The sequence below is a fragment of the Podarcis bocagei genome (assembly GCF_964188305.1).
Source record: "Podarcis bocagei genome assembly, chromosome: 4".
Taxonomy (NCBI): Eukaryota; Metazoa; Chordata; class Lepidosauria; order Squamata; family Lacertidae; genus Podarcis; species Podarcis bocagei.
In genome coordinates, this window is record NC_138128.1 from 38,794,610 (window position 1) to 38,821,417 (window position 26,808).

The 26,808-nt window shown below is 46.4% G+C and overlaps 1 protein-coding gene across 15 annotated transcripts in view; it reads left to right on the forward strand.

The window, feature by feature from the left end:
- The window catches only part of EPHB1 (EPH receptor B1), a 366,648-nt gene that overhangs the window by 120,227 nt on the left and 219,613 nt on the right, over nt 1-26,808 (forward strand). For all 15 annotated transcript variants that reach the window (XM_081192559.1, XM_081192560.1, XM_081192561.1 and 12 more), the window contains one exon: nt 20,084-20,148. In XM_081192559.1, coding sequence (XP_081048685.1) covers nt 20,092-20,148 — 57 coding nt within the window. In that variant the 5' untranslated portion in view covers nt 20,084-20,091. The remainder of the gene's footprint in view (nt 1-20,083; nt 20,149-26,808) is intronic.

The following is a 26,808-nucleotide window of genomic DNA, read 5'->3' on the forward strand; positions in this document are numbered from 1 at the left end:
TATTTTCAGGTTATGCCTTGGATCACAAGTTCAAATCCATAATATTCTCTCTCTCTCTCTCTCTCTCTCTCTCTCTCTCTCTCTCTCTCTCTCGTTAGTTCAAAAGTGTGTGATATGCTTAAATTGTAAGGGGCTGCTGAAATAAACACAGATTCTGAATTCCCTAACTTGATTATTCATTACCAGATCAATACTGCCCATAATTAATTAATATCAACCACATATAATTAATAATAATTAATAATTAATATCAACCACATTTTTAGCTGCAAACTCTTAAATCCCACACAGTTACATTTTCCATGACTGCTCCTTAAATTTTTCCCAGAGGCCCATGGTTTCCTGCTTCATTTTTGCTCCTTAGACTCTGTTATCTGTCAGGTTTCCAGAGCAGCCGTGACACTGTCTTGTTCCATTATTCTCCCGTCTGCAAATATTACCCATTCCTTCCCTGTAACTGTCAGACTCATTCTCAATGAGGGAAACCTGAGATGGAGATGTGGGCTGCAATCCTATACCCAATTACCTGTGAGTAAGCCCCACTGAACTTGGTAGGATTTACGGCTAAGTAAGTCAGATATGCAGTCCTTGGAGTGGATCATAGCTGATTACCTCTATTTCATAGAGAATAACCCTCAAGCAGAATGCATATCCCAGCAAGATTGGAAAAGGAAGAGCTAAGATACAGCAGGATTTTCTTTAGCTGACTCTTCCTTGCTGTTCCTGCTAGCCTTCCTCTTTGGGGTGTGTTACACCTCTTTGCCCTCAGCGACCCTGGCATATTGATTGCAGTAACTGGAATTTTCACAAGGGCCCATCCAACTTCCGCAGAGCCATGTTTCAGAGGCAGCTACATATAGGAAGGCAGGCAGGCTGGTGAGAAGCTTTGCTCCTCTTGGGACTGAACTATTCCTTCCTCTCCCCGCCCCCCCACAACACTCTGCTTCCCTCTCTCCCGAACTGATTTGTGTCTGGAACGTGAGAATAACATCACAGATGGATATTCTGCTCCTCAAAGAGTATGTTCGTGCATTTTAATTGCTGGCATCTTTACTTGTTACTGGTGTAATTGTGAGTAGACTTTGTTTTTGTATTGATAATTAGGGAGTAGAACAGATGGCGGAGGCTTAGTTTAAAGTAATGTGTCCATTAAAGAAAATCTACTGTATGCAGCTGAAGAGTCTTCACTCTAGCAGAACCTAACGGCATCTAACAAACCTCGTCTCCCTGGCGGTGGCGCAGGACTGTCAGAGGGTGGGATAGTTCTTCCCCACAAATGTGACGGGGCTGGATATTTGGAATAAAGGGAGTGTGCCGGTTATCCCCCTGTATTTGCAGCAGGAGTCCAGAGCTCATGTGGCAGCTCACAGGCCAGCAGGCATCTGGAACGAGTTTCTTTAAAGGGATGGCTTTATGAGCCACATGTAGCAATGATGTGCTGCCTGGGATTGGGAAGCATGGAATCAAGCACAGAAAGCCGGGGGGGGGGGGGAAACAAGTTTGCTACAATTCTTCTGAGCTCCCAAAGATATAAGCTATCTTTGCAGAGCTGCAAAACTTTAACTACAAAGTACCGACTTCTCTCCTCATCAAACCCTCTTCTCATTGCGGTGCTCCAGTTTATGGTGGATTTAAGATCTACCTCTCGGTATACTTCCTTATATGGCGTCTAGCTCATCCTTGGCCCCTTCAATTGTCTAAAACAAAGGCTGAGTAGGCAGCCAGCCCTTTAGCAAACTCTGCCAGCCAGTCCCCAGCCAATATACTCTGCTGCACCACACACAGAGACACATCACTTGGAAATCATGAATACCCAAGTATGGGGAAGAATTGCTAGGAAAGCTAAACAAACAGGAAGTCATGCTTTAGATCATGAGTCCAAAGTTTAGAAAGCTTTCTTTCTTTCTTTCTTTCTTTCTTTCTTTCTTTCTTTCTTTCTTTCTTTCTTTCTCTCTCTCTCTCTCTCTCTCTCTCTCTCTCTCTCTCCCTCCCTCCCTCCCTCCCTCCCTCCCTCCCTCCTTCCTATTTTTTTTCTACTTGATCCAGCAAGGATTAAAATCTAATGGAAGATCCCATTCTTGAATTAGTGAGGCAAGGGCCAAAATGGCCCCCAAGTATGGGACATTAGTATAAGAAAGGAAGTGGCTTTGTGCCACAGGTCAGGTGGGTGGGCTCCCTCCCTTACCTGGTTGGTAGTGAAAAGGACAAAAACCAGAGTGTGTGAGAGAGCTGCGCTGGAAGCAGACTAAAGACAGAAGCCAGAGAGGGAGAGCCATGCTTGATTTCTGCTAGAATCCAAGGCTGTGACTGGGAAAAGCAAGACGGTCAGGGGTGTTAATGTTGTGCACCCCTCCATTGTAGGCTCAAGTTATAGGTATATGTGTAAATAAACCATATAGCATAATGACCCCACAGTCTTAGCTGTCCCTCATTCCAAGGAAACCAAATCCTGGGTAAGTATCTGGAACTCCTGGAGTCCCACACTGCTTGGAGATTAGGGTGGCATGCAACATTATTTTGTAGCACTTGAGGTGTAGCCATAAACATCCAGGGAAATTGCAAATAGCCACGGGAACATAGAAAGCTGACTTCTACTGAGTAACACCATTGGCCCATCTAACTCAGTATTGCCTACCCTGACTGACAATGTCTCTTTTGGATTCCAGGTAGGAGCTTTCTCCAGCCCTACTTGGAGATGCCAGGGATTAAATCTGGGACTTTTGGCATCAAAAGCAGAATCCCTGCCCACTGATCTAGTGCTGTACCATTGAGCTCCAGCTGTTGGGATGCTAAGACAGCAGTCCCCCCCCCCAACCTTGTTCTCTGAGTATATCCTACATTGGCCGCCCTGGCAACTTATGGCTTAATAAAATTGTCAGGAATGAGAGGGTAAAAGCAGAAGGAAAGTCAGGCTTGTACAACATCTCCCTCCTATGGTTTCCTCCTGATAAATTCTGAGTAAGTGCTTTGGCCTTCTGGGCTGCTTCGTTCAGCAGAATCTCTGAATTGTTTTTAGGACTTGGTAGTGGAGGAAGGGCAGAGACCACAATCAGCTTCTGTGACTAAAAGCTCCCAAAATCTTTCTTTCAAGAGACTCCCTTCAGAGCTGAAACACGTATTGAAGACTCTCTGGGCACCCAGCAGGAATGGCAAATGGGCACATAGCAGCAGGCACAGTGAAGGAACTGTGAACCTATTTTAGGAGGAAATATCACGTGAAACATTTGATTGGAAAGACCTAACTCTGAAACGCTGGTGGTGTCATGCAAGGGCTTCACCTGGGTGTCTTGGGGACTCCCTTGGCAAGGATGATCAGTGGGCCATCCTGTGGAAATCACTGTCTTTGGTTGTGGTCAGAATCACATGGGAGTACTTCTGAAGTTTCTGTCCTGTGCAGTCTAAATCTCCATGTATGCATTTACTCAGAACGAAAGTCCTTGCTGTGTTCTGCTGGGCTTACTCCCAGCTAAGCATGCTTAGGATTGGAGCCTTAGTTTAGTGTTAAATATCTCCAACACATTTAAAAGTGTTTTCTCGTATCATGTTAGCAGCGCCTTCGAACCCACTTATGCTATTTGTGTGAAAGTGTGAATACTGTTAATGTGAGAGAGAAGGCAATTTTTTTTTTTTACTTGTGCTCATAGTCTATCTTATGTAGGTTTTATGTTTTGCTGCTGATGTAGGAAATGGAAATGCCCTTGTGTGGCAAGCATATGGAGTTTCATCAATTAAAATGATAAACTGCAAGAAAATAGAAATAGCAAGGGTGTTGGTTTTTTTAATTAAACAAAGGAGATAGAAGGAATGGTATTGGAGTCTCCTAACAGGTGGTTGAGAGGAGAAGAACTATCTGGAGGAGAAGAACCTGGCATGGATGTCAATTTTAAAAAGTGAAAGTTGGGGAAGAATTGCCTGTTTTCAAGCCCCTAACAATTTAGTATCATGGGCTGGGGGGGGGGGAGTTGGGAGGATGCAAATGATGACGGCAACCCCCCCCACTACTACTACTACTACTACTACTACTACTACTACTACTACTAATTTTTTATTTCTACCCCACCCATCAGGCTGAGTTTCCCCAGCCACTCTGGGCGGCTTCCAACAAAAGATTAAAAATACATTAAAACATCAGTCATTACAAGCTTCCCTAAACAGGGCTGCTTTCAGATATCTTCTAAATATCATATAGTTGTTTATTTCTTTGACATCTGATGGGAAGGTGTTCCACAGGGTGGGCGCTACTACCGAGAAGGCCCATTCCTCCCTGCACTACATACAGATTTTTTTGGAGGAACCGCATCCCTCCATTACTATACAGAGAATGATTGGCAGCCAGCCCTAAACCTGAGCCTTTTTGTACTCTGTATAGTGCAACAGGAGAAGGTCCTGGTATGTGTCCTTCTTGCCTCCTCCCCATTCCTCAATATTAATGGCCCCCACAGGCCTGAGCACTTATCCTATTTCAGGATAGGTTAAACTTGGAGTAGGACTCCTCCTCCTAAGGCTATGAATCCATTGCAGGTCCCTACTCTCATTATGTCTGAGCAGTATTCTGCTAATTCTTTCAGAAACATGAGTTATGCAGTTTAAAGTATGTTTCTGGACATTCTGCAAGTTCTCCATTCTTCAGATTTGAGGACTTGTCACCAAAGAAGAGGAAATGCATCGTTAAAAACAGGAGTAATTTGCATAAAATTAGCATGAATTAATTTGTATGGGTGGAATTTTATTTTAAAATAATTACCATAATTTAAACAGAAACACAGTAATCTTATCATAGTGTGGAAGCCTATGATCATGTGACCTGTTTACCTGCTTGTTCTGCTGTCCAGGTGTTCACTGTTGATAGCAGCTCTCATCAAACTTCCCTTTCTCACCCCCAAAACAGATGACTGTCCTCCTTCAATCGGGGCAGGTGGCCATTCACAGTGTGACACATGTGGTAGGAATAACTTTGTAGCCTGATGGGCTAATGACTTCAAATAATCACTCTGCTTGGCTGGAATGGGTGGCGAATCCCTCAGAGTTTAGCCAGTTCCATCACTCAGACTTTTTGTTTCTTGGGATATAATTGTATTGTTTTTCCTCTTGGCTTCTGTTGCTTTTCTAGTCCGAACAGAAAAGCAATTTCTGGCACAGCTTCTGCATAGTCGGCATTTTACAGAATGGAGAGATCTGCTGAACTTTTGGTGGTGTAAGGATTTTAGTTCTCTCATGTTGGTGCTTGACATTTCCCTTTTCAAAGCAGCTGCCTCTGCACTGACTGACTCATGATTCCTCTGCAAAAGTGTATCACTAACTTGGCTGAACTTTTGATCTGCGTGAAACAAGCCAAACATATTGTCTTCCATCTTTGGGGGCCTTTAGCCTTGCTCCCTGGTCTCTGGTGGCATCCCTTGGAATGGTGCTGCTTTCTGGTTAGGTGTCCTAGTTGTTGGTGAATAAAGAAGGTCTACCTAGTGCGGGATCTCATTTGTCAAGTATGCCTGTTGGACTAGCACTACATTGTCTGTCCTGGGAAATGGTCCTAATGCCTTTGTTGGTGTATGCTGATGGCTAGTTTTCATGCTGGAAGTAAATTCTGGATGGTATGTACTGTACAGCAAAGTCGATAGCAACATAACTTTTGTTGGACCGAAAACAATACAGTGGTACCTCGGGTTAAGAACTTAATTCATTCTGTAGATCTGTTCTTAACCTGAAACTGTTCTTAACCTGAAGCACCACTTTAGCTAATGGGGCCTTCTGCTGCCGCTGCTCCGCTGCTGCACGATTTCTGTTCTCATCCTGAAGCAAAGTTCTTAACCTGAAGCACTATTTCTGGGTTAGCGGAGTCTGTAACCTGAAGCGTATGTAACCTGAAGCATATGTAACCTGAAGCGTATGTAACCCGAGGTACCACTGTATGTTAAAGAAAATCTTTAAAACGGCACCAGACATTGTATGACTTATTATTAATGACTTTGTCAGTTTTACTAGTTTATTTAAAAGAGGACTGGGGAACCTCTGACCTTCCAGATGTTACCAGACTAGACCTCTCATCAACCCTGACCATTGGCCACACTGGCTGGGCAGATTGAGCTGAAAGTTCAGCAGCATCTGGAGGTTCACCAGTTCACCAGCCCTGACCTAAGATAGCCAGCTGGTGATCTGTTTTCCTTTTTGTGTGCAATTTTTATTCATCATCATAAACTGCTTTGATACTTTTAAACAAAATCATGGTATACAATTTTTTTAAAATTATATACAATTTTTTTAAAAACAAATTCTTCCTTTTTAACTAAAAAATATTTCCATGGCAGCTCGCAAACTTTAAAAATCCAAATGCATGTTAAAACGATTAACAAAATAAAATGCCACAGCAAAACAGGAGTAGGAACGAGTGGAGCATTTTGTCAAATGCAGAAGCTCCCCAAGGACCTCAGGAGAAACCCAGTCTGTGCTCAGCAACAGAGAACAATCAGGGAGAACTTCTCCAGGGAGGGAGTTACCCAGTTTGGGGCATATCCAGCAATAGCCATGAACACATTTCCTGTACTGGTGCCAGTCATGCTCCTGGGAACTAATGCCGTCATACAGAGGGTGGGGAGGGAGAAAAGAAACCCAACTTTATGTAAATTCTTGGCTAAATTATCTGCTGCTCTGTAAGAAAAAGATCCTGAAAGGGAATCTTTCAGGGGAGAGTCTGGCATTGCCACCCCATCAACAAACCAGAAAACGGTGTTAGGGTTTTTAATTAAAGAGTTAGGAACAGACTGTTTAGGAAATACATAAAATAGATTGGATGGAGAAAGGCTGGAAGGAAATTGGGGATGTGAGGGCAGGATGGAAAGACGGGTGGGGGGGGGGCGTGAAACATCTGACAACAACAAAGCAGATGAAAGAGCTGCTGGGAGTGAAAGAGGGAGGCATAGAAGGGGAATAGAGATGGCTCTGAAGCTTCTTGTCTGATTAATGATGCTCAGGCTGTGATCCATTGTAATCCTCTCATTAGCAAGCTGAGAAAAGTAATTTTACACTGGCCCCTGACCACCTTTCCCACTGCTTTTCTCCCCCACCAGTGATTGATTGTCCTCGCAGATTCTTTGTTGTCCACATGCACACGCGGCCAAGGTGGCACTTTAGGAGTTGACGCAGAACTCGGTCTCCCTCCTGGAACACTGCAAAGTTTTGGCTTGGCTAGCAGACCACTGTTTCTGAAACTCATGGATGTTTATAGCAGGAACTAGTGATGGAGAAACTTATTTATCTGTCAATGAAATTAGCCACCACTTAAATACAGGGCACTTGAGGTTGCTTACAACAACTAGCATAAATCAATAATAAGTTTATTTGTTTAAATGACTTTTTAGACTGCCTTTTAGTGCCGGGCCCTCACTAGGCAATTCCTAGCAAAGAACACATGGTATACCATCAAAATTAGAACATGTTAAAATGCAATTTTTAAAAAGGTAAAGTACCACCAACAGAGCACCCATGTCTGTCTAAGATAGGGTGGGAAACAGAATGTGGCCAATGGGCCAGATTTTGATCTCTTCTACCCACTGCAGGCCATTTTGACAGGTGGATGGGTGCACCCACTGTCCATCACAATCCCATCAGGTGACCCAAAGTTAGAGAAAATCCTTTGTAGATGTAGCTCAAGATGCAACTGCACAAGTCTTCCTTTGCACTTATAGCAACCCAACTTTGGGCAAGGATTGTGAACTCTGTAGCATAGCCAGTCCCATTGGAGCTTGCTGTCAGCACTATTCAGCTGTCCCCATTAATCAGACATATGATGGTGGGTATGGGGCAGATGAGTAAAGTTTGAGAGAAGAGGCCTTGAGGGTCAAATCTGGCACCTGAGCTGGGCCAAATGTGGCCTGTGTGCATTTCCTCACCTCTGGCCTAAAGTATTCTTATCCAATCTGGTACCTTCCAGTTGTCTGGGGGTCCAACTCTCATCAGCTTCAGCTAGCATAGGCAGTGTTCAGGCATGGTGGAAATTGTAGTTCACAACCTCTGAAGAGAAACCGGTTGGGAAAGGCAGCTCAAAACAAATGTGCAAAAGTCTTCCTGGCCACAGCTACTGTCTGTCTATGGGCCAAACAAGGTCCAGAATTACCCCTGTGTACCTGGCTCCATTGAAAAAATGCAACTCCCTTTAGAACAGGTTGAGGATTGGGAAAAGAATTTGGAACCGTGAATCCTGAAATCTCAAGAGCAATGGCAAACACGCTTTATTCATTCTGAAATCCTCAGTTTTTCCCAAGCCACTTTTATGATTTGTAGGGCCTGCCGTTATTTCTGTGCAGAGGAACTCCTTGGCACTGGCTTCTTTACTTGGACTTCATAGGGGTGTGCGTGTGCATAAATGGAAGGAACTGTGAGCAGGAACAAATTGCCTGTAAGTTGGTTCTTAAAGGGCAATAAAGCTGTGGCAGTGAAATTATCATGGACATCTCGAAATTCCAATTAAACACACACACACACACACACACACACACACACACACACACACTTCGCTCCACATATCTGAAAGTAAAGGGCAGAGCTGTCTGAATTCAAGGATGTGGCTTACAGCACATCCAGAATCTTTCCCTTTAGAAATTAATCTCTGGTGAGTTCTGGCAGAGAGAGAGAGAGAGAGAGTTGCTAGCTCTTTTTACTGGCCGTGCTTCTATACCAACAGGAGCCTGCCATGAAGAAATCCTGCTTTTGAAACCCTCCCTGTCTTTTATCTCCACATGCCGAAAAAAGCTTCACCTCCTTAATTTCTTCATTTCGGACAGCTTTTATAGGTATGGGAGCAGGGCCAGTGAAAAAATTCTCTCTCTCTCTCTCTCTCTCTCTCTCTCTCTCTCTCTCTCTCTCTCTGTTTGTGCCTACTTTAAAAAAGAGAGCCAAAGAAAGGAGGCAAAAGAGACCATCTTTCTTCACAATGAAGTGCGTCACCGGGAGAGAAATTCTGAGCCTAACGCTCTACAGATGTTCTGTATGGAGCCTTGGAACAGAGGGCACTCTAATTGACTACAGGTGTGACCCGTGACCAGGTAACATCCTCCCCTGCCTTGGAGAGGCTTACCAGAGGTCAGGTTCTAATCCACTGTCTTCAGAAGCTTTTATCCAGCATAAATGAGTGGGGCTGAGGAGGCTGAGCAAACTAAAGAGAAGAAGAAAAGGAGAAAACCCGCGCAGTAATAGAACCAAGCACTCATTTGTCATGTTAGAGCAAAGCTGTGTGACAAGCTGCGGCTGCTAACACTAATCCCCCTGTGTATTACAGTCATGCACTATAACACAAATAAGGAAGCTGAGCTGTGAAGGAGGCAACACCAACTTACCTCACCCCGGCTGCCCTGCTTCTCGTAGCAGGGGATGATCGGGGGTGGGGGGGACATATTTGTTCAGCAGGAATATTTCCCCCCTCTGTTGTTTGCCTGAACCGCACAAGTCAACAGTTTCAAAGATCGCCAGCCACTGCCAAGTCTGGAGTGCGCAAAAGGGTTGCTTGCAGAGGAAGCACCTTGCAGCCTGGCTGAAGTTTATCAAAAGTACATTCCTGTGTCAGTGTTAAGTCAGAAAAATGTCCTCTGGGGAAGCAAGTCAGAAGCGTGCTGAGCCGCTGGACAGGAAGGGAAGGCAGAGGAGGGAAAATCCTTTTGACATCAACAATGGTTGTTGTTTTAAATAGAGCCTGGCCTATAATTGGTCACAGCCAATTGCCCTTGAAAAGAAATGGGGGGGGGTGATGGGTGAATAGTACAGATCCACTGTTGCAGCAAGATTACTGGCCCTTAGGCTGTGCTTGCACTAGCGAGTATGTTATCCTCCTGTTCCTATGAACATTGTGCCATGGTCCATAGGTGCATCTGTGGTTCATATGTCTACAGAGCTGCAGGGAAATTACTTGTGTGTTATTAAATATGCTCGCTGTGTGAAGTGGTAAGTAGGCTTACTTGTTTATTGAGTTAGACACATTTGCAGGGAAAGTTGACTTGAAATGGTTGAGTAGCCTCTTCCCTGCCAGCTACAAGGAAGTCCACAGGAGGGGAAGCACACGGGATCTGGTGGAGACTGCACCAGCTCTCAGGATGGAATCTGTGGGAAATGACTTGTGGCACATGCAAGAACATAGCTGATATGAACACACCTTCAGTGTTTGAAAAGATCATCATGGGTCACCCGTTGAAACTCAGAGCATGTCAGGTTAGGGATTTCACACATTTATATAGTTCAGCCAATATCTGAAAACAAGATTATCACCTTGGGTTTGTTTTGCACCAAACCTGCACTGTCTGCACTGCAGATGTGAAAAGATAACAGTTTGTGGCAAGAACTGCCTGTTCTATGTAGGGAAGGGAGGAGCAACGGGCGTGTACAGAACTGTTTGCCATTTTGTGCCCTTCTTAATGTTTTCTACACTTTTGTTTGTGGTACAGGAGCTTTCAAAACTATTGATAGAACGTAGGGCTGAAGGTAGGCCACCCAACATCTAATGCATTACTAGCAGGTTGTGGTGAAGTATTTTCTTGTAAATTTCCTCTTCAACACTACTTGAGCCACTGCAGGTAATGACTATGTTTATTGAGCACTGCTCAGAAGATACACAGCATGAGCAGTTACTCTCCCCTTTCCATTACTCATTTACTTCTTAATTGTGTTTTTTTTTTTGGGGGGGGGAATCAACATTCCTGCTTGACATACACATTGAAAAGTCAGGATGGTCAATCAAAATCCAGACCAGGTAGCAACTCTCTATCTACCGATAATATGTGCCATTAAGGGCTCAGGGTTTTCAACATTTTGAGTCACTAGCTTTGTATTAAAGTCAATAAGAATAGGCCTGGGTGAGCCTTGGGCTCATTCCCTCTCCTGTGGCATGACTGGGAGGAGGAAACTGAAAGCTATTGCTTCCATTTTTGATTAACCACAGTTTATTGTTACATATGAGGGACGTGGATGGTGCTGTGGGTTAAACCGCAGAGCCTAGGGCTTGCCGATCAGAAGGTTGGCGGTTCGAATCTCCGTGATGGGGTGAGCTCTCATTGCTTGGCCCCAGCTCCTGCCAACCTAGCAGTTCGAAAGCATGTCAAAATGCAAGTAGATAAATAGGCACTGCTCCAGCAGGAAGGTAAACGGCTTTTCCGTGCGCTGCTCTGGTTCGCCAGAAGCGGCTTAGTCATGCTGGCCACATGACCCAGAAGCTGTACGCCAGCTTCCTCAGCCAATAAAGCAAGATGAGCACCACAACCCCAGAGTCGTCCACGACTGGACCTAATGGTCAGGGGTCCCTTTACCTTTTTATTGTTACATATGAACCCTAAGCAGTGGTTAATCTTAACTATACTTTGTTGAAGCAAGCCAGTTTCATAATTATTCAAGTTTGCTGGTTTCAACCATACCACAGTTAAAATTAACCATAGTTGGTTGGGTTCTGATGGTGTCACAGTCTCTGTTTAATAAAAAAAATGGAAGCAAAAGCTTCCACCTCATTATGGCTTCTCTGGAGGAATAGTGGGAGAGCATGTGAGTTTGAGGCTCACACAGGCTCATTCCCATTTTGATAAACCACGGTTTAACATGCTGCCCAAATGCAGCCACATCTCCAGGGGATTACTGAAGGGGGAGAGTGGTGTTGTAAATCCCTTACTGACAAAACCCTGGTTACTTGAGTCTGAATAACTAATAGACTGTGAAGATGGTAATGCATTGAAGGAAGACACAAGGGTTTGCAGGGAGTTGGTTTGGAGGGAGATAGCACACTGCTTAAAATGAAGTACACTTGGAAGGATGTGGATGATTTCACAAAGTTTAAAACTTTCTGCCTTGGGGTGAAAGGTGGTTGTGAGGGTTTGATTAGCTGCTTGTGCGTGAAAACGTGCTCCCTCAGAGTTTGTGCGCCCCCACAAACCTCCGTGTGTGACGGAGCTCCTCAGACATGTCTGCTCTAGTCACTAGTAGAGTCCGACAGTGGCTGTCTGCGGAAGCGTTTCCAGCAAAGAAGTTCCTTAACGGAAACGCGTCTCCTGGACTCACGGCGTGACAGTTTCCTGCGAGGTATGGGTCTCCCTATGGGAGACTCCGATACCTCCCCACTGTTCTCGCTGGAAGCCTCCCTGAGCCCTCCCTCCTGCTCGCATTCCCTCAGAGACCCACTCCTCCCCCTGCTGGTCCCTGCTTCAGCAGTTGAGTCTCTTTCATCCTGCCTGAGTCCCTCCACCACCTGATGCTCTGATGGCAGTTCCCTGACATCCACCTCCCCTCCAGGGCCCCCCTCACCCCCTCCCAATTCCTCCCCCCTGGGAGGTGAAGGGCTAAAACCCCGAAACGAATCTTCCTCATCTTCTGACGTCTCGAACAATTCTCTCCATCGATCGTCGTCCTGGCCAGCTGAATCCTCCTCCTCTTCAGAATCTGGGAACCCCTCCAACTCCTCTTCCTCGTCGGTGGTGGCAAAGTATTCCCTTCGGAACCTCGCTACAGGCTGAGGTTTACGTGGGAACCTCTGATGAAAAGTCTCTATTAAAACCTCGTCATTGACATCCTCTGCCCTAACCCAGGTGTTTTCCGACTCCGGTTCCCCTTCCCACATTACCAAATACTCTACTTGATCTCCCTTCCACCTGGAATCGAGGATCTCCGCTACATAGTAGCTGTGTTCCTTCTCCTCCATTGCTGGTCCCCTAGTGACCCTCCCCTCACTGTCTCCTCTATACGGTGACAGCAACGACCTGTGAAAAACTGGGTGCAGCTTCATGTGGTTCGGTAACCGGAGCCTGAAAGCCACTGGATTGACCTGCTGTATGACTTCAAACGGACCCAGCCTTTTGGGTCTTAATTTCTTACAACCTCCTTTGAATGGCAACCCTTGGGTTGACAGCCACACCTGGTCCCCCACCCTGATGCTTTCACCTTCCCTTCTGTTTTTGTCTGCTTGCCTCTTATATTCCTCCTTAGCCCTGTTTAAGTTGAGTTGGAGCTGGCGATGGATCGCTTCCATTTCTTCCACGAACTGTTCTGCAGCTGGAACGCTCCAGTTCTCCCCCTCCCCCCCTGGGAAGGCTCTGGGATGGCACCCGTGATTAGCCAAAAAGGGGCTCATCCCCGTGGACACGTTCTCTGCATTGTTGTAGGCAAATTCTGCCAACGCCAGCTTCTCCACCCAATCATTCTCTCTGTCATTAACATAACACCTCAAATATTGTTGGAGAACCCCATTTGCTCTTTCCGCCTGCCCGTTGGTTTCAGGATGACGGGCCGTCGAGAAATTAACCTCTACATGCAGTAAGCTCATGAGCTTCCTCCAGAACCTGGAAGTAAATTGTTTCCCTCGGTCTGAAACCACCCTCAAGGGGGCGCCATGCAACCTAAACACATTCTCTACAAACAATTTGGCGGTTTCTTCTGCTGTAACCGCATGTGAGCAGGCTATGAAGTGGGCCATTTTAGTTAACAGGTCTACTACAACCATGATGGCTGTTTTCCCTCTAGACCTTGGCAGATCAGTCATGAAATCTATTGCCACTGCTTCCCACGGTCTCTCAGGTGTGGGCAGTGGTTCTAATAAACCAGCCGGCGCCTGCCTCTCCCCCTTGGCTCTTTGGCATTGTTCACACCCTCTCACATACTCCCGCACATCTTCCCTGACCTTGGGCCACCAAAATTCCCTGGTAACCAGCCACATGGTTTTGTGTTGCCCAAAGTGCCCTGCTGTGGGGCTATCGTGCAGCTGCTTGAGTACTTTCTCCCTCAATTCCCCTTCAGGTATATATAACGCTCCCTTATAATACAATGCCCCATTTCTCTCCTCAAAACCACCGGGTTTGTCTTCCTCCCCTCTGAGATCCCTGAGTTTCCCCTGGGCGTATGCATCCTGCACCGTACCCTCTACCAATTCCCTTTGCCCCACCAAAGTCGCCCCACACACCCAGCGGTCCTCTGGAATGATATGGGTTTCTTCGGGTGCTCCCTCCCCCTCCAAATATTCAGGCTTGCGTGAGAGAGCGTCCGCCCTAACATTCTCTGGGCCTGGCACATAACAAATCTCAAAGTTAAATTTGGAGAACTCTTGGGCCCATCTCAACTGCCTTTGGTTGAGCACTCGCGCCGTTCTCCAGTACTCTAGATTTTTATGGTCCGTGCACACTTGCACTTTATGTTGTGCACCAACTAGCAGATGCCTCCATCTCCGGAACGCCTCATGAATAGCAAGCAGTTCTCGGTCGTACACCGTGTAGTTCCTCTCGGATTTGTTCAGCTTCCGCGAGAAGAAGGCACACGGACGCCACTCCGACTCCTCCTTCCCCGGCTGCAGAAGAAGCACCGCCCCTATGGCTCTGTCAGATGCGTCTGTTTCAACCCTTAGCTTCTTTCGTAAATCCACATGCAGAAGTTGTTCTTCAGAGGCGAAGGCCCTTTTCAGTTCCTCAAACGCTCGCCCCGCCTCCGCCGTCCATACAAACTTCTTCTTACTGCTGAGACAGTCAGTGATGGGCGCCGTCAGATGGGCGAAGTTGCGGATGAACTTACGATAAAAGTTTCCAAACCCTAGGAACCTCTGCACATCCTTCTTGGTTTTGGGTGTTTTCCATTCCAGCACTGCCTGTACCTTGCCGGGATCCATGGCCAATCCCTTGTCTGACAGGCGGTACCCCAGGAATTCCACCTCCTTGGTATGGAACCGACACTTCTCCAGTTTGACCCACAGCCTGTTGGCTTGCAGTCTGCTCAACACTTCTCTGACGTCTCTCACATGTTGCTCCTCATTCTCAGAATACACCAACACATCATCTAGAAAGGCAACGCAATTCTTGTAGAGCAAAGGGCCCAGCACGTGGTTCATAAAAGATTGAAAACACGCGGAGCCTGCTTGTAATCCAAATGGCATAACGAGGTATTCAAACGCCCCCAAAGGGGTAAACATGGTGGTTTTCCATTCATCCCCTTTCCTTATGCGTATCAGGTTGTACGCCCCCCTTAGATCCAGCTTTGTGAAAATCTTTCCCTTCCTCACCATGGTCAAAATATCATCAATTCTGGGCATAGGGAACGCCACCGGTTCAGTCACTGCATTCAGCCGCCTAAAATCACATACAAGTCTCGGCTTGTCTGCATTTTTTTTGTCCACAAAGAACACTGGGCTCCCCCCTGCTGCTTTGGACTCTCTGATGAAGCCTCTCTTCAGGTTCTTGTCAATGAACCCTCGCAACTCCTGCATTTCCCTGTCTGACATGGCATACAACTTGCCCACGGGAAGCTGTGCTCCAGGGAGTAAATTGATCTGACAATCAAAGGGTCTATGAGGTGGTAGTTGGTCAGCTTCCTTCTCGCTGAACACGTCGCTGAGATCTGCATACTGTGGTGGTACCTTCACCTTCCCCATTACTTCAGTCCCTGCTAGGGTGGCTTGGGCCCCTACTGAACCCTTCTCCCCTTTGCAGTGTTCTAGGCAATGTGCTGAACCAAAGGACACCACTCTTTGATGCCAGCCAACCAGCGGATCATGTAGAGCTAGCCAGCTCATTCCCAAAATAATGGGAGCGCCTCCCAGGGTGGCCACATTAAACGCTATCAGTTCTGTGTGCCTTGCCACCCTCATTATCATTGGGACAGTCTGCAAGCGGACTCCTCCCCCCAACAACTCCCTGCCATCAATCGTGGTCACCTGCAGGGGGTTGCTTAAAGGGATGGTCTGTATCTGGTGTTCAGCAGCAAACTCCTTGCTCATAAAATTGCAGGAGCTGCCTGAGTCCAATAGCGCCTTTATTTTTAGGGGGTGCCCATTCTGCAGCTCTAGCGACACTTCAATCACTAGAGCAGGTCGAGGAGCTTCTGGCACGGGCACTTTCACTGCTCTTTGGCCTGGCTGCAGTGCCCCAATTGTGGCAACCAGGCGTTGGCTTTTACCTGCTCCGCTCCCCCTTCTTCTCCCCCCTCAACAGCTCCCACCATCCCTTGCCATTCCTTCCTCTGGGGGCAGACTCTGGCAAAGTGGCCTGGCTGTTGGCAGAGATAGCATTTCCGGGGGCCCTTTCCCTCCTTCTTAGCTCCCTCGCTGGTTTTTGAAAATGCGCGCGCGCGCGCTGTTCCGATTTCCATCGGCTCTGCCGGCGGGAAAGCTGGCTCAGGAATGTCTGGAATGCGGAACTCCTTCCAACGTTCCCCTCTCCCTTCCCGCCTCTCCAAGGCTCTTGCCTCCTGCCGCGCTCCTATGGTCAGCGCAGATTTGGTCAGCTGATCCATAGACTCCGCCCTGGGGCTCCGTGCCAGCTCGTCTTTCACCCCCGAAGAAAGACCTTCTTCAAATAGCATTTGAACGGGTGCCGCCGATAAATCCCAACTCAGTCTGTGAATCAGCATGGTAAACTCAGTCCAATATTCACGGACAGATCGACTCCCCTGCTTACAAGCCATTAGCTGTCTGCGCACCACCCCTTCCTCAATATCGCTGGAAAACATGATATCCATTGCACGAAAGAACTTCATTGTGTCCTTTAGTATGTCATTGTGCGTTGCCATTAGGGGTCGCACCCAGTCTCTAGCCCCTTTCTCAAGATGCCCAATTACAAAAGCAACTCGCGATTCCTCATCAGGGAACTCATCGAACTGCACATTAAGGGCATATTGCATCTCTGTCCTAAAAGCATGGTAGTCCTTGGGGTCCCCCCCAAATTTCTGCACCAATCCTGGTACCTTTCTGGGGAATTGAGTGGCTCTCCCCTTCTTGTCTGCATCCTGAGCCCTTCTCTCCTCCAGCCTCGCCGTCTGCAGGGCCAGTTGAACCTCCAACGCTCGGTATCTATCTTCCAAGCTTGGACCAGCTCCAGCCCCTGCTCCTCCGGTTCCGGTTGGTTCGCTCATGATGCCTTCTCTTGCACAGGCAGCGTACAATGACTGTCGGACTGCTGTGAGGGTTTGATTAGCTGCTTGTGCGTGAAAACGTGCTCCCTCAGAGTTTGTGCGCCCCCACAAACCTCCGTGTGTGACGGAGCTCCTCAGACATGTCTGCTCTAGTCACTAGTAGAGTCCGACAGTGGCTGTCTGCGGAAGCGTTTCCAGCAAAGAAGTTCCTTAACGGAAACGCGTCTCCTGGACTCACGGCGTGACAGTTTCCTGCGAGGTATGGGTCTCCCTATGGGAGACTCCGATACCTCCCCACTGTTCTCGCTGGAAGCCTCCCTGAGCCCTCCCTCCTGCTCGCATTCCCTCAGAGACCCACTCCTCCCCCTGCTGGTCCCTGCTTCAGCAGTTGAGTCTCTTTCATCCTGCCTGAGTCCCTCCACCACCTGATGCTCTGATGGCAGTTCCCTGACAGTGGTGATCTGAAACATTATAGCTTTCTAAGCTGTGAGGTGTAAAGTGAGGAAATGCACAGGAAGGACAAATAGGGAACTGCTTGACCAGATGCTGATGACAATTGTAATTTCCTTTTTCTAACATTTGGTGGAATTGCAGTAGACAAGCAACTTAATCTGTTGAAAACAAATAAATAAAACCTGGAAGATTTTTCTCCCCATCTGTCTGTCTATGTTTTTGTTGTTGCTATTATTGTTACTCTTAAAAATGAGAGTCTGGGAAAATATCAACAATATTTGTTTTTTGTTAAACAAAAAACTACACCAAAAATCCTCCCTTAAAGAAATAAAATTTGACAACACATTCTAATAGTGTTGTTTGATATTGGTGCTTCTGATTTTTTGCCAGCATGGGCAACGCATATAACCAACAAATCAATATATCTAGCAGATGCCAATATAGACAATAGGGGGAAAAATATATTACAGATTTGGTCAGTCAGCCACCAGCTATTCATGGAAATGCCAATAACTGACTACATCCATCCTCTTCACTGCCGGGCAAAACAAAGCAATTTGGGAATAGAGCTGCTGTAACTGGCATATTTATAGCCTCTAGTCTGGCATTTTGAATTCATTATGCTAGTTACATTCCACTTTTTAAAAAATTATGTAACATTCAAATGTTAGAGATGTGATAATGGAGATACGGGCTTAAGATAATAGGGAATCTGAGTCCTTTACTTGGACCACACTTTCAAAAGGGCTCTGGATACTGAAGCCTGGCAATTATTTTGGTGCCTAATTGACCAATCAACAGCCCTGTTAAACTGAAGTGTTAGAATTTAAGCTGATCCATTGATTTTATTTTTATTTTCTACGGGGAAGGGGTTTACTTAGCATCTTACACCTATGTACTTCAGCTCTCTGCACCAAGGCTATACTTTATTTGGCGGTGTTGGCTAAAAGACCCAACCTTAGGGTCAGGTCCTCCTTGCAATTCAGCCTTTTGTGTTTGAAGTGATGTAGAGAAAATGCAGCATGAACTCAGTCCCATAGAGGTGAAGCCCACAGTGACTGGCAACAATTTCCAGGCCATCCAGATTTTCAGTTGCATTTAAGCATATATAAAATGGGTGTCGATGGTCAAAATTCATTTGTCTTCTGGTTAGGTTCAGTCCCTCAATCAACTTTACTCTACTCCCTTTAAATCAAGGTGTGGCAAAAGAGCAATTGGGTTGAAACTCAGTTAGTTGGACTCAGTTGCCACTGGAAGCAATGGGGCAAGTTCGCTATGGCATGATCTAAACCCTATTGATTTCATAGAATCACAGTGTTAGAGGGGGTCTTGTTGTTCCGTCTGATCCAACCACTTGGTCCATGCAGGAAGTCCATAGCTAGAGCATCCTCAACAGGTGGCTGTCCATCCTTTTCTTGAAAACCTCCAGTGAGAGCCCATCACCTTCTTGGTGATTGATTCCATTGTTAAGTTGCTCTTACAGTACATAAATTTCTCCTAATTCTCAGCCACATCTACCATCCTTTAGCTTAAGCCCATTCTGTAGGAACTAGGAGCAACTCATTTAGTCTGGATCTCACATCGTGCACAGTTTAACTTAAAAATAAAAGAAGCAGTAAGCTTTAAAAAAATAAATAAATACAAAATCACCCCACATTATACTGCAGTCTTGTGTGCATTCTAGAAAAGCAAAAGATTGCTGCCAATCTGACCCTTTGAGGAATATTTTAGCTTCTCTCTCATCTGATGGCCTCATTCAGTGTACAGTGGATGCTCGGGTTGCGAACGTGATCCATGGGGGAAGCCCTTTCGCAACCTGCAGTGCCGCATCTGCACACGCGCGGGTCGTTATTCAGCGCTTCTGGACATGTGCAAGTGCCGAAACCTGGAAGTAACCCATTCTGGTACTTCCAGGTTCAGTGCAGTGCGCAACTCGAAATCGCGCAACCCGAAGCATCTGTAACCCGAGGTATGACTGTACTTGTTTCATCAGTGCAGAGATGTTTAGCTTCCTCTCCCTCTAAATCTGTTCTGAGTTTCCCCTCAACCCTTTGGCGCAGATTAGGGGAGGGGCGTGGGGGGCATGCACAGGGAGAGGAGGGGGAGTTCCATTGTGAACATGGAAATCCTTGTGCTAACAGAACAAGTGCATTGGATACTTCCCTGTATCTGTAAAGTCCTTGCTGGTGGGAGATGCCAACTTTATTTTAAAACCTAATAATCCTTAGCTAGTGTCTGGAGAGCATACTGGACCCTGAAAATAGAGAAATCTCTGAACTAAATGAATGTGCACATTTTGCATTGACTTCCTCAGAGGTAGCTATTAGTTGTAGCAAAACAAGAGTCTTGTAGCATCATAAAGGCCAATAAATTGATTATGCCAGATATTTTTATGGAGTAGGGTCCACTTCATTAGATGTGCCTGATGAAGTGGACTCTAATCTGTGAAATCACATACCATAAGAGCATTCTTTAAAGTGCTTAGAAACTCTCTGCTATTATGTAGCCAAACTCCTAAATTGCAGTAAGCGCCTAAACTTGTGTCTACTTTCAGCAGTGATCATTTTCTATTGGTTTAGAATGAACATACAGTGGTGCCTCGCAAGACGAAAAGAATCCGTTCTGTGATTCTCTTCGTCTAGCGGTTTTTTCGTCTTGCGAGGCATTCGTCTTGCGGGGCACCACTGTATATCTCCAGATACATCTTTGTAGTGTGTTTGCAATTTTATTCCAACTTCTGATTTGCTTAGTAATTCTTCTCTTTTTTCTTTTTTGTGGACTTCAGAAACCCTAATGGATACTCGGACAGCCACAGCTGAACTTGGATGGACAGCAAACCCACCTTCAGGGGTAAGTGGATATTTGACATGTTCCTGTGTGTCCGCTGGTTGTTAGAAGGTCTGGTGGGGGTTGTTACCTTTTTTTATTCACGTAGGTAATAATTTCATGTATATGTCGGCTTGAATGTGTTGTATAAAAACCCTTGATTAAAAAAGACTTAATTTCTCTTTTTTATGTTGACCCAAACAATGGCAAAATCAACAAGTTTCATTTTATGCAAACAATATTAGGTATCTTTTTTTTCAACAGGTGGACTGCTATAATGGGTGGAATGTTTTTTCTTCTTCCAGTAAATACACACACACACAGAGAGAGAGAGAGCGAAAGAGAGAGAGAGAGAGAGAGAGAGAGAGAGAGAGAGAGTATATAAGCTTATGATTTGGGGCTGGTTCACAATTCTTTTAAAAAAATATTTCAGAAGAAGCTGTGGGCTGTCAATAATATTTAAACATTCAAAGTGACATATATGATGGGAACTTGACTCATGCCTCAGTCATCAGGATGCTATTTTTTTCTTTGTTGAAAAAAGAATTTGGAATGAAAAGAAATCCCACTTGCTCTTTGGATTCCCAGATAATAATCAGCAGCTCCCTTGGCAGGCCCTCTGGCTGCGTAGGGCTGCATGATGTGGCAATATGTGAGACACTCACTGCCTTGCCAGACTTGACTGTCATATGGTCCTATTTCCTTGAGAGTGGCTGTGTGTGGCAGGTGTGCAGCCCCCTATTTTCAAGCCCACCTCTCTGCGCAGTGGAGGCAGATTGGGCACTGCCTGCGTTGTGCTTTCAGTCAACCCAACACAATGATATTTCACTGATGTGGGAAGTCAGTTATGTTAAGCTTTCCATTCTCTTCCCACCCCCCCACCCCCGGCCACATCCCACAATGGGACTGTTTTTCCTACTCACACTCAGATATCAGCAGCCCCGATGGATCCCAGTTTCTGGTGGTGACACACTGTGTGCATTTGGGAAGCGGTGGGGCGGTGCAAACAGCTGCCTGGGAGCTGGTTTGAACTTTTTGCCAATTCCACCTTTTGCCTTTATGCTCCAGATCCTGTTATACAGCAGTGAGTCACCCCTGCCTATGTATATAACCACGCAGGGAAATAACAGCTCAGCAGGGAACACTCTGCATGCTCCTTTGTAGCTTGCAATGCAGCCTGGGTGCTGGGGGTGCTGGGGGGAATTCCTTCACACGTATTGCTGTGTGCAGGAGGAGGGAGATGCTGCTTTCAGGCTGGAGAGAGGAGCAGAGTGTGTACTAGGGCAGGGTCCCCACCTCTTGGAGGACCATTTGGGTGTCATGGGCACCACACAATACTCATTGTGAGAGACAGCGTGGTGTGGTGGTTAAGAGCGGTGGACTCGTAATTTGGTGAACTGGGTTTGCTTCCCCGCTCCTCCACATGCAGCTGCTGGGTGACCTTGGGCCGGTCACACTTCTCTGAAGTCTCTCAGCCCCACTCACCTCACAGAGTGTTTTTTGTGGGGGAGGAAGGGAAAAGAGAATGTTAGCCGCTTTGAGACTCCTTCGGGTAGAGATAAAGCGGAATATCAAATCCAAACTCTTCTTCTTCTTCTTCATTTCGCCAACGAAAATCTGGCCATGCCAAAAAGAACAGACAAACCACTTACACTCCCCTCCCCCCAAAAAACCAGACAAGAAAATAACCATGCAACTACACCTCCAAACAGGCAGCCCTCTCAAACAATAAGTAAAATGAAATGAAATAAATTGAAAGGAGTAGGGGCCTTCGTAGGTGGCAGGGAGGGTTTCAGAGCCAAGTATTTGGGAGGCAGCTGACTAGGGGAAGATCTGGAATAGGGAGCCCATGCTTTTGATGGGAAATGCAGGATACCAAGAAGGCCTGTCAGTGGGACTGAATATGGTGTGTTTACAAAGAAGATGGAAAGGGGAGGAAGTCTGGAGTGGGAAGTGAGTTTGGGGAACAGCAGCTTCCTAGTCCTGGCCACAGTTCTATGCATACTTGGGAGTAAGCACCATTGAACACAGTGAGCCAGCTGCGTGTCTGTTGGAGCTGCGCGTCTGTTGGAGAGTTTGTGCGCAAATGTAGGACTGTTTTGAAGGTGTATACTTGGTGTTACATGCAACTGCATATATCAAAAGCATGCTGCAGTGGTGTGAGGTGAGATGCTGCAGCAGGTTGTGTGCGGAGGAAAAGTTTTTTGTTGTCCAAGCCATTTTTAGCCCACCATCCCCGCCCCCAAACAGCTCCAAGCAGCGTATGTGGTTCCCTGGTTTTATCCCATAGTATGAGTCCCGCCGTTGGTCTGGCAAGTCTAGATGGTATGCTGCAGTGGTGTGGGGTGAGATGCTGCAGCATCTCGAGGATTCCTCTAAGTGGGCTTCCAGATGGGTGTTTATTTTGGGGTTGGTGCTGCTCACGCATGCAACCCTTTCACAGTGTCCACATGACATCAGGACATCAAAAATGTCAGTCTTCATTCTTTCTCTCTCACCCCAATTTAATCTGGATTTCCCCTTTCCATGGAAAAGCTGACAAATGTTTAAAAACACAAACAAAACCCTCTTGCCAATGGCTCATTTGCGATATTAAGCCCCCTGTCTGCATCCACCCCTTAGACCCTCTGGTATTGTCAACACGGCAGACAGTCTGTAAACCAAATGTTCTTGTTTTTCCTAGGCCTTTGGTTCTGGGCAGTTTGCCTTGACTGATTGCTTGCTTTATCATGGTAGCTGTCCATGTGGAGAGGATTCATGCTCTTCTGTGGTTTGCCATGTGCCTTTGGCGCGATACATCAGTATTAGCTGCACAGTGTCAATCGGCTCAATATGTCAGTTTCAGCTTCGCAGGGGCCTGTTGCCTTTCAGAAGGAATTGACCAAGACTTGCCCCTACCTCCCTGGCTGCTGCCACCCTCTAGGTGAACAGAGCATGTATATAAGTCAATGTTTAGCCCTCTCTCTTCCCTCCTTGTCTCTCTTGCACTCTACCTAAAGGATTATAATTAGGAAACATTAGCAGGCTCAAAGCAGCTTTCGTACCTGAACACCATTCATAATTGCACTCAGCAGTGCTCTTCTCTGGCTATTAATGTCACTTCTATGAAGTAATGAGGAACAAACCACCTTCAGGCACTTAAAACATCTTCTTTATACAATAGGTGCATTTGAAGAATGGGAGCATAAAATAACCCGACTCGCATTCCCCTGACAGTGAAAGTGATCAACAAAGACAGGGACAGGTGCATGAGAAAAAGATCAGTGAGAAAGATGGTCGCTGCCTTAATAGGTAGGTTTAAACAGGTGATAGAGGGCTAGCTGCGGGGGGGGGGGGGAGAGAAGGCTGTGCTGGAGACAATTGTTTTGTCAGCAATGGAAAGATTGAGAGACAGAGAGTCGTGCCAAAGCAACGAAGATAAAAAGGACGCTTAACAAGAGGGAAATGAATTGTTCCTATTAATTGACCTTTGCAGATGTTTTCTTTTCTGTACATAATTTTATTGCACATCAAAGGATGTGGCTGATAGTTGCTGAAGCAATATCTCACTTTCCTGCAATATTTCATCCTTTTGGGCCACTTTGGGTGCGGTTCCTCTAAAAGGGGCCTTTGGAATCATTCTTGGGTGGAGGAGGAGAAGAAGAAGAAGAAGAAGAAGAAGAAGAAGAAGAAGAAGAAGAGGAGGAGGAGGAGGAGTTTGGACTTGATATCCCTCCTTTCACTCCACTTAAGGAGTCTCAAAGCAGCTAACAATATCCTTTTCCCTTCCTCCCCCACAACAAACACTCTGTGAGGTGAGTGAGGCTGAGAGACTTCAGAGAAGTGTAACTAGCCCAAGGTCACCCAGCAGCTGCATGTGGAGGAGCGGAGAAGCGAACCCGGTTCACCAGATTACGAGTCCGCTGCTCTTAACCACTACACCATGCTGGCGTAGATAATGCCAATCCAGCACTCTTTCCAGTGTGCCTGTGAATCTCCAATCTGACTGTCACCTCCCTCCCTTCCTTTCCTTCCTGGTAAGCAGCAGTGATGCCCTTGCTGCAGGCATATGCTGTAGCTCCAGCCCTTGGAGTAAACCACTTCTGCATAGTTATGCATTGCACGGGGAAGTGTCTAATTCTGCTGCTTGGTGAGCCATATTATACATCTGTCAGAGACCTATGTCTGAGAACCAGTCTCCATCAAACATCTAAAAAGCAGTGTGTATGCTTCCTTGCACACACAGTGGTGGTGCGGGACATGAAGGAAGAAACTGTGGGCCTGGGTTGCTTTCCCCTTTCTCTGCCTCCCACATCTCCCTTGAAGCCATTTTTCTCCTAATTGCCCCAGAAACGTGTTTGAGAATCTGCATTAGAAAGAATAAGCCAGAGAAGGCTGTGTGGTGGCAGGGGAAGAGAGTGGATCCGGCTTGGTGCATCTCTCCTGTGATTCCCAATCTCCCTCTTTGCATGTTTGGCAGAAACCTGGATTTGCTTTAAGCGAGCGTTCCGTCTCCTTGTATGCACCATGACTATGGAGAGGGAACATCACTTCCTTGCCTACTGCTTTGGGGAGGGGAAAAAAAATATTTGTGACATGAAACAGAACTTGTTGCTGCTATCTCAAAGAGAGAGAGAAATTGCCAGGAAAATGCGTAGTCAACGGGATGGCAATGAATGCAGACAAAAGACAGAGCAGGTGGATAGATAAATATGGTATCGAGCAACAAACATATGGATAGGCAGACCAATTCTGTACACAGTCAGAGGCTGCAGTGGAAGAGAAGAAAGGCAGAGCTAGAAGGCAGAACAGATAGGAAGGCAGATGGATGATATGAGGGGGAAAGGGGGCATGGGGGGGAGGCAGGTAGAGGAGAGGAAAAACAACAACAAAGAAAGCTAATTCAAAGAAGGGAAAATGGAATAGGGAGAAATTGAGTATGTATATGCTTCTCTTTCTCAGGCATTTCAGTTGAACGCATGGATATTAGCAGGGCTAGAATAAGCACCCGGCGTTGTTGGAAGTTGGGAGAGCTTCATGTCCTGGCAAGAGGCATATTCTCACAGCTTCTTCCTCCACTGCTATAGCTGCCTCCACTGCCTCTTTCTTTTCCACCTTTCCCAGCCACGGCCATTGCTAGATGTAAGGTGCCTATCTTATGATGCCCCTAAACCAACTTAGGGGTCAGAGCTGGCACATGTTGCTCCTATGCTGCTACACACTTTTGCTCTTGCATGTATAGACTGAATGCCTGAAGTGGACTTCAGCATCACATCAGAAATGACCCTGAGATCTCACTTTAAACTGGCTTTAATCCAAGTAAAGGTAAAGGTAAAGGGACCCCTGACTGTTAACTCTGGGGTTGCGGTGCTCATCTCGCTTTACTGGCCGAGGGAGCCGGCGTTTGTCCGCAGACAGTTTTTCTGGGTCATATGGCCAGCATGACTAAGCTGCTTCTGGTGAACCAGAGCAGCACACAGAAACGCCATTTGCCTTCCCGCTGCAGCGGTACCTATTTATCTACTTGCGCTTTGATGTGCTTTCGAACTGCTAGGTTGGCAGGAGCAGGGACCGAGCAACGGGAGAAGAAGAAGAAGAAGAGTTTGGATTTGATATCCTGCTTTATCACTACCCGAAGGAGTCTCAAAGCGGCTAACATTCTCCTTTCCCTTCCTCCCCCACAACAACCACTCTGTGAGGTGAGTGGGGCTGAGAGACTTCAGAGAAGTGTGACTAGCCCAAGGTCACCCAGCAGTTGCATGTGGAGGAGCGGAGGCATGAACCCGGTTCCCCAGATTACGAGTCTATCGCTCTTAACCACTACACCACACTGGGGAGCTCACCCCGTCGCGGGGATTTGAACCGCCAACCTTCTGATCGGCAAGCCCTAGGCTCTGTGGTTTAGACCACAGCACCACACCACCCACGTCCCTTAATCCAGGTAGTTCACCTAAATTATTGTGCAGGTAGGAGGGGGTGTTATGTTCATGGGCTTAAAAAGCTACCCCTAGGGATCAGTTATTGTAAATATTGTTTATTGTTGTTAATAAGACAGATTCTTCCATCATTTAGTCATGTTGCTGTGGACGGAAATAGTTAAGGTGGGGCCAAGCATCCTGAGGGGGTAATTGCATTTGAAACGGCCCTTAATTATCCAGGGAAAGAAGTCCAGCTATTCCTTACATGACGTTAATGATCATAAAAGGGTCTGGACTTCAGGTGGAATCTAATTGGTCAATAATAGCAAGGATATATCTCCCTAGGTAAGGACTGTAACCAGATTATGTGCAGCCATCAAAAGGGAAACAGAAACGGAAAAATAACTCATCTCTTACACTATTGTTAGCTAGGTTCAGGGAGAGGGGTGGAGAGGGTTGTTGAAAGAAGGGGGAAATACTGGGTTTTGTGGCTAGTCCACCAGATTGATTGTGGAATGAAGAAAAGCAGCTTAATATGTTGAGACATGCGTAACACTTCTGCTTTTGTGAGCCATCTCTTCTTCCTACCATTGTCAGAGTTCCACACCAAGCAAGGAGGTCTTCAGTTATGTGTAGTTTCCTGTCATATCTGAATACTATCCCTGATTTGGGCATGTGCCTTTCACCAAGGAAAAAAACCAAATTAAGTTTTAAAAATAAAATACGGCATTCTTAGCTGCCTTGAAGCCAGCATTGCTGGAGAATTCTAAGAAACCACAAACCCAGT